This window comes from Pleuronectes platessa, chromosome 5, assembly GCF_947347685.1.
Source record: "Pleuronectes platessa chromosome 5, fPlePla1.1, whole genome shotgun sequence".
Taxonomy (NCBI): Eukaryota; Metazoa; Chordata; class Actinopteri; order Pleuronectiformes; family Pleuronectidae; genus Pleuronectes; species Pleuronectes platessa.
Genome location: NC_070630.1, coordinates 12,033,066 through 12,041,327, shown reverse-complemented (window position 1 = coordinate 12,041,327; position 8,262 = coordinate 12,033,066). Strand labels below are relative to the sequence as shown.

Here is an 8,262-nt window from a genome sequence, read left to right as displayed (position 1 = left end):
TTCTGGCTTTGTCTGATGATCATCCACAACATTAAAACAGTTAAAAATCCTTTTCCTGAGTCGTCTTTGATTGAGGTCTTCAAAAGCACCAGGCCCACAGCATATCAGATGGTTTTGGTGATCTCTTTTACCCAAAACAATAATTTAATAGGTAAATCTTGTCTGGGAATTTGCAAGGCAAATTTTGTGACAAGGTCTTGTATCAATGTACAAATATGGGGATTTGGAGATGCAGTACACATTGCACAGAGAGCTCTAGGTGGGGGGTTGGGGGCTCTACAGCTATTTATTTTACTCCATGGTGTCTGAACAGGTTTATCCATCCACACAAACATTTTGTGATCCAAATCCATATGTATACTGCACATGAAGAAATAGGCCTTACTACTGCCTGGTAAGTAAAGCAAACTGTCATTTACACAACTTCTGAAGAGTTAAATGTTCAGTAGATACATAGATAAATCTGCTTTGCTGAACAAAAACTTCTGTCTTTTTCTGTCTATGCAATGCAGGACATTTCAAAGAAGTGGAAGACATAGAGAGGAAGTGTTTCTTTACTGCGTTAACTATCTTTAAAACCATTGCTCTCTTATTTGCATATGGGATCCCCCCAGTACCGCTAATAGATATGAAATGTTGTTTTTTACAGTAGGTGTACGTAGGATGTTTCACGTTTGTCTTTGTGCTTTCTTTGTCATGGCTTCTGAAAATAAACATCAGGCCATTTGTTTACCCTTGGGTTTTTTTTATGAGTGTGTGAAACTTACTGAACATTTCAACAAAAGATTTTCTTTTAATCACATGTAGAAAAAAACAGAACTGCGTAAATTCACAGCTATACAAAATAAATATCATTTTAAATAACATCAAATAAATAAATGGAAGTAGCTTAAAGACAGGTCTGCAGTATGTCACATGAAAGTCACTTGCTCAGTCGGAAAAAAAAGAAGCAAAACAATCTGTAAAAAAACATCCTGCTCATTATAGAAAATGACAAGAAATGTTTGGTGCTTAATTCAGTGCTTCTCTTGAAACCAGTTCACAAAAACAGTGGAAATGTGACCGAAACTTTAAAAATGATTTCATGTTGTCAGAGATGTAAAGGCAAAATGTCCAAAAGCGCGTAACTGTTAAACCGCTCCTCAACGTTGCTCCCCACGCCAGTTTCACTTCCGGCTTGCTGCCTTCTAGTCAGCTGTGCGTATACCCAGTGGGAAACGACTGCATGAAGTTCAGGCTCCATCTGTGTAAGCTCACGAGACTCAAACCGATATCAGCCGGCAGCTGTGTGGTTCTTGTTTCCTTTCTATTTGAGCAACAAGTGCTTAGTTTCCTCCCAACACTTCAGATTTCGAAGTCAAGAGAATACTCCAGCATACTCCCCAAAACTAACATATGCCACCATCTCATGACTCAAAGAGTGTTTCATGTCGGGCCAGGGACTGTACAGGTCCACGATACATTGTTTTATATATATATAGCGTTGTTGTTTCCCAGTGTCAGTCAGTTGTCAGCTGGACGTCATTGAGGGAGAGGCACACATTGTTCATATTGAAGTCATGTCCTCCCTCCACAAGTGGGGGTAAAGTGGATAGCAGAGGGAAAGTGTCCCCAAGGTGTTTAAACATGTTTTTTAAATCGTCCATCATGACGGTGTCCATTTGCGATTTTTTAGAATAACTTGAAAATGTAAGCCCTGCTTTGTAAGAGTCCACGAAATCACACTTGCTGCTCAGTGGCTCATTTTCTATACAGGTTGATCTGTACTGTTTGATGACCTCGGCTCCGTTAGGACCCTGGTTATGGCACCAAGTGCACTGACCTGCTCCCGAACAGATACACACCTGAGGGTCAGCTCTGTAACCTGTGACCACTTCGGCCAAAACTGTGTCTGGAAGTATCTGTTTAAACGCCTCCTCGTCATCACTAGCACACGTATGCACAGCAGGGGGGCTCTGTGTGCGGTAGCTACCCTCAGGGACGGACTCCTTCAGGGGCCTGATGTCCGGTCCATCCAGTTCCATGGAAGAAGAATCCAGCTGGCAGCCCAGCCCCACTCCGCTGTCCTCCCTTTTACGAACTTTGTCAGCATCAGTCCTCTCGTCCTGCAGGGAGTAATCTGTCCGACTGCCGGTGGAGCTCTCAGTTCCCCCCCAGCTGCCGCAGCCGCTGTCGTCTTGTCTCATCAGGGGACATCCTCCGTTGTTTGAGGCAGAGTTTGACTCCCCGCTTGTCCTCCTGTCCTCCTCCTTTTCATTATCCTCCGTCATTGTGAAATGGGTCACCGGGTGATTTATGTCGTTTTTCACTTCTGTTCCGTAACGGGATAGGAACCATCCTCTGTCTGTGACAACCTCCACAGTGCCCTCTTCAACTGCCAGTGGAAGCCAGTGACTTGCAGGGGATTTCTGGTCAAGGGGAAGATTTACTATTAGTCATCGATTGATTGATTGTTACTTGAATGATCAGATTGAGCTATGAGCTATGTCATGAAGCTGTAATTAAGAATTTGAAGCAAGAGAATTGAAGCATGAGAATTGAGATTTATTTATAGTTGACAGAATATTGTCTGCAATTTTATCCACTTACCAACGCAGCAGGTGTTTTCGCCGGTAGCTTCACGTAACACAGGACGATGGTTGCAATGACAACGACGATTAACAGCACACCCAGAGTAGACAGGGATGACACAGCAATTATGAACCACTCTGCAAGGAGCAAAACAGAAAATATTTTAGCATGAATGACTGTGAATTTATTCGGAGCAATAGAAGACTAGAGTGACACAGGAGTGGTGTTGATTTTCCAATCTCAATCTCAACAAGAAAGTGAACAGGTTTCATGACTTTTACATAAATGTCAGACTATTTTAATTAAGGCTAGAAAATATGCATTTGTGTGTCAAGCCTATCAAATGTACAGCATGTGGCAGAACAGTGTAGTATACACTATATACATGTACACAGTAGAGTATATCCATTGATAGGCCCGCTGTAATTACAGTAAAACACCAGCATATCTGTATGTATCTTATTTGATTGTTGCCACACACAACTATTTGCCATTGACGTTGTTCTTTGTCTTTACGGTCATTCCATTTTTAGGCTCTTTGGCTACATTCTTTTAAGCTAAATAAATCAAGTTAAACTAAATTGTATTCCATGCTGCTGTCTGTTGTTGTGTGTCGTCACTGTAATTCTTGTCTTACCTCTCTCCGGTAGCAGCAGACACTGTTTAGGAGACACAGCACTCGCAGAGCGGGCTCCCCTACCCTCAACCTTAATGCTGACGCAGTACTTTCTTCCCCACTGGAGAGAACCGAAAGTCGTGGTCCTCTGCTCCAATCCAACGTCATCATCTCTCAGGTAGGCTATGGTAATCTGCAGGGTAGAAATCAGAATGCCACGTGGGTCAAACACTGAACCTGACAGGGGCACGCCTGAGAAGTTGATTCACGAAGATCAGATTGACATTAAATATCAAAATATTGTTTATATTGTTTAAATTATACAATATTCATATACAAACTGAGTTTAACTTCTTTATTTTCCGCTTCACAAATATTTTGCACAACTGTTTTCTAGTGTGTTTGTCGGTGTTTTGAAATCCCTGACAGATTAAGAGTGTTTCAATTAATCCCTATCTTGTTTATAGATTTTTTGGTGACAGGGTTATTGGATAGCGTTGCTGCTGTTTTACTTTATTTCACATATTTTGCCTTTAAACCTTATTTAACGCCCACCTTATCTTTCTCCGTCTCCTCCAGGTAGATGGTGTAGGTGAGTCCATAGGAAAAGAGCTTTCTCAGAACGAGCTTCCGATGAACCTTAACCGACAGAGTGCTGGAAGTGGCCAACAAGGTGAAGGAGGGCGGCTGCAGTTCACCTGTAAGAACAGAGGAAGGAAAGGTACCAAAATAAATTTGTTAGTGTCCAAAATAGAAGATTTAAACAAAGCCACACTGACCAATCATACCAAAGTAACAACCGTACTTACTTTCATAAAGGCGAACCTTCTTCACTGTCCACTGCGACGTGTCGTCTCCTGCGACCAGCTGAACTTTGACCTTGTACACAGCGTGATAGTCATATATAAGGCTGCTCAGGTCACAGTAGCAGTTTGTGATCCCAGTACAGCTTTGCACCTCGGCCCAGTCACCAATGAGCCTGTGGGTAGAAAACACAGCAGTTAACAACTGGAAGGAGTGGAGTCATTGGGCGAAACAAAGCGAAATAAAGTGTGGCTTTAAATAAAAGTCAGAATTAACATTAAATATTTCTCCTCAGAAAATTATTATAGTTGGCAAGGGTTAAGAGGAAAACTAATTTAGATCATCGGGACAGAAATAAAACAGAGAACAATGGGAAATGTGAATTGCAAAAAAACAGGAAGTTGGTGAAAAGAACATGGTAACTCTTAAGTAAAGCTGTTTTTACTGATATTTCGAAAGTTAAACTTACTCTCCCATCTGTACATTGTACTTGGAGTTCAAGGGGGCATCCGCAGGAGGTTTCCAATATATAAGTACCTCCCCATCCGTAATGTTCACCACCAGGTCATCAGGCTGAGGGACGTCCAGTCCTGCCACTGAAAAAAAGAGGGGAATCATGATTTACATCTATTAACTATTTACATTTCTCCAAATTATGTATAGTTAAACTGCCGCTTTAATTTTAAAAGCTTTCTACAGAACCAAAGACCATTTTCCAAACATGCTGAAAAGGTTTTTTTTAGATAAATGCTTAGCGAAGGAAGTGGTCCAGTGGGGAAAAGGAAGTATGGTTTATAAAAAACACAGTGATCTTGCAAATCGTTGATGGGATTTCATCTCACGTGACACTATGGGTGTTTTGCAAAAGGGAACAGAGTTCTACTAATTTCAACTCCGGGAATCCTTACCCAGGGTGGAACAGGAACATTACAATGAAAGAAAATGTTTCCCCCTCTTCTGACGCCTCAATTGACCCACAGTGTTTCACATAAATAGATTTATGTAACAATTCAATAGTGATTAATGAAAATTAATTTCAGGATAAACAGTGTTAAAAAAACAAAAGGGGTTTAATTTGTCAAATAAAACAATTTGAAAAAGAATGCAGTGTTGTTAATTACCTGACAGAGAGTCCATGCAGATGACAAGGAAAATAAGAATTAGAGACTTGCAGCTCATATCCATTTTTGTTGTCCAGGGAAATATCATCATTCAGTCATAATTCACAAGTTGGTCGGCAATAAAATCCCTTCTTGTGATCACTGAGGCAAATGAAACTGTAGAAACATCTTCTCCTCGATGACTCTGTGTAATGGCTCGGTTTGATAGAGAGGAGGCAGCTGTTGATACTGCTCCTGTGGTGTCTGTGGAAGAAGAAAGACGAGCCAGTTTTCCCCCGAACGGCTTGATGTACTTACTTCTCCCCATATAACCTTCCTATCTTGCTTAACTCCCCCCCCCCCCTCTCAGATTACAGTGGGTGACACGCTTCCTGCTGTGACGTAGCTCCCAGTTCCGTCTCTCTCTAACCACTGTCATCAGACCTTTTTCCTCTTTCAACATTCTCAACCAATGCATGATGTGCAGAGGTAACTGCAGTTGAGAGCTGTCATGAAGAAATCACTGTTAGTCGGATGAGAGTTTTAGAGAAAGGAAAAGTGAATTAATGATCCCCCGTTTGGCTTTTTTAGTGGCAGACAGGAGATGGATAGGGGAGGCATTCTGACCTCTAACATATTAGAGTCTTAATTTCTCTATGTCTGGGGTTTCCTGTGAGTCTCTGCATCAAACCTCAGTTGCGGTCGACTGCATGATAGGTGGCTTTTGCAAAGAGCAGTGGTTGAAGTGGCTGTGAGAACTCACGGGAAACCTAAAGATGTACAGGGACTACAGGGGGACTCAGAACAAATAGTGAATTCAACCCTACAATTCAATTGTTTCTAATTGCCAGTAAAAATCATTGTTGAAAAATGATTTGTTGGTAAAGTTATGAGTTTATATACATTACTGACTTTTAATGTGATCGTGACCCCATGCTTTACGAGTCCAGTAGAATTTAGATTTCATGTAGAGTTTGAAAATATCTCATAAGTTTATAAACACAAGGGTTAGTTGTGTTGGTTGAGATATCTATTTCTTATCTGGACCACAGCATGTGCTGAACCTATCTCCACTACCTCATTTGACTGAAAAGAGAAAACATCACCACACGTTTTTTAAGGTAAATGCATGATTTAAAAAAAAAAAAATGGTTTGAGTGGATATGCAAGATATGAGTAAGTGATAGTTGTTAATCAGAAATGTTAGTTATAAGAAATGTTATTTTATTCTCTGACATTGTCATTATTTTCATCATATAGCTCAGATAAAATCATGCGCACAGTATTGATACAAGGCCTTAAATACACCAACACACATCTGGATTTCCCCTTTTGCCTCCGGTGGTTACTGCTCTATAGTAAATGTGCAATAACAACATCGATTTACACCACAATTGTCCTAAAGAATAATAATACAATTTAATTTCTATATCAGTTACTTAAACAAGGTTAAAAGTGCTTGACAAGATGTATGGGAAAAAAACAAGAAAAATTTAAAATAAGGAAGATAACATTAAAAACATATTGAAGACAAAAAATGTCTCTTAAAACCAGTTGAAAAGCTGATATTAAATAGCTTTATTATGTTTAAGCACTGTTTTCAAACAGGTAAAGTAGTGGCTAGTCTAATACTCCTCAGGCATAATTCCAGAGCCTCGGGGCCCTGGTGGCAAAAGTCCAGTCACCTTTAGTTGCAAACCTTCACTTAGGAACTGCTATCAAGTGTTGGAAGATCTTAGATTACAGCTTGAAGCATAAATGGAGGCTGAGCTTTAAATGTTAATATAAGAATCTTAAAATCAATCCTCAATTTTACTGGTAGCCAATGAGGGGGGGAATAAATTGGAGGGATATGGGCCCGACGTTTGGTTGGTTAAACTAGAGGGCCAGTCTCTATTGATTCAGTCTCTTCAGATCTTCCTCTGTTTTCCCCAGGAACTGTTCTAATAACTAGGTGCAATGTTTACCTCCTTTGTGTGACGTTTGTTTCGTCATGAAAAGAGCAATTACCATTGTTATCATGTTAATTTGATCTTTATAATTTAACCCACACATTAACATTGTCAACAACTGACCTGTATCATTGAGCTCTTGACTTTTCTAAGAAGTTAAATGTATCTGTTGAGCTTTGGAAGGAATATCAATATGTTTCTGAGAAAATACTTTCTCCTTAATAACAGCCAAATATGTCACATTAGTTCCCCTTTTATTTCACACTTCTTCTTCTCATGTGACCTTTGAGTTTTTGTTCCTGCCAAATGCAAACATGGTTTTGATACTCTCATCTTTTGGTTTCTGTCTCGCAGATGAATAGGGAACCGCGGAGTGAATATGAAAAGTTGCAGCTCTACTGCTTGTGTTTATTCAGGGGAGGGATTTTTCCTCTTGAGTCATTTGGTTTTTCGTGGGGAGTTCCCTGCAGTGACTAGATGCACAGAGGATGCAGACTCTACATGATATCCCCCTCTAGTGGTGGTAGAGGGGGATATCAATGGTGCGCACCCACCAACATGAAACAAAGGTTTTCTCACTCTAGTTAAATTCAGGGATTGGATGGTTTTATGCATCGTAGACCATGAGGCCACCACAGTGCTCTATATCCCTACGTATTTATAATGTAACATTATTATATTATCGTTTTTTTGAGTATATATATATTCACTGGACATTGCGCAACATTCTCATGTGGTGTCTTGACAATCAGATGAAATGATTTAGCTCCAACAGTTCCCAAAGCTACACCATTGTCAAAAAAACAGGCATTGCCACCTTTCCTTATCCTTTGTATCCAGTTTCTGCTTGTTCTGTTTGAGTTTCAGTGTATTGTGTTATCTGTAAATCTATGTGCCCTCCAGAAGGCTGCCAGGGGCTGCTCAGTGCAGAGATTATAGCCTCACATCAGAGGTTTTATTTGTTTGCCAGACAGCAGGTAAAAGGGCACTAGAACAGAAGCATCTATTTGTGCATAGCTTTATTTCTAGGTTTCAATAACAGAGCCGTGTTCTTCCCCCAGCACCTCAAGTCAACCAGCACATTTAGGTGCAAAGTTTACAGATGACTCATCCTGGATTAGACTCAAAATATTAAACATTTCCTTGTATCGTGAAAATCAATCAATAGCTGCATTTTCAAACAAGTTCCCGTCGTTGTATGTACAGGGAAGGCCTTTTT

The 8,262-nt window shown here is 40.3% G+C and overlaps 1 protein-coding gene across 1 annotated transcript; it reads right to left on the bottom strand.

Annotated features, from left to right (window-relative positions):
* Positions 1–724: 724 nt before the first annotated feature.
* On the bottom strand, positions 725–5,443 carry il10ra (interleukin 10 receptor, alpha). The gene is made up of 7 exons (XM_053423722.1): positions 5,113–5,443; positions 4,461–4,587; positions 3,997–4,166; positions 3,743–3,885; positions 3,209–3,380; positions 2,590–2,708; positions 725–2,408 (listed from the first exon to the last, which is right to left on the bottom strand). Exons 1-7 carry the CDS (start codon positions 5,201–5,203, stop codon positions 1,500–1,502), a joined length of 1,731 nt encoding a protein of 576 aa, XP_053279697.1. The 5' UTR covers positions 5,204–5,443; the 3' UTR covers positions 725–1,499.
* Positions 5,444–8,262: the final 2,819 nt, after the last annotated feature.

Excerpts from the sequence above, each read along its gene's own strand:
- il10ra (XM_053423722.1), bottom strand. The coding sequence starts at position 5,203 with ATGATGATATTTCCCTGGACAACAAAAATGGATATGAGCTGCAAGTCT. Across the intron at positions 4,167-4,460 it reads TACAATGTACAGATGGGAGA|GCTCATTGGTGACTGGGCCG; the intron begins GTAAGTTTAACT and ends TTCTACCCACAG. Across the intron at positions 2,709-3,208 it reads TCTGCTGCTACCGGAGAGAG|AGTGGTTCATAATTGCTGTG; the intron begins GTAAGACAAGAA and ends TGCTCCTTGCAG.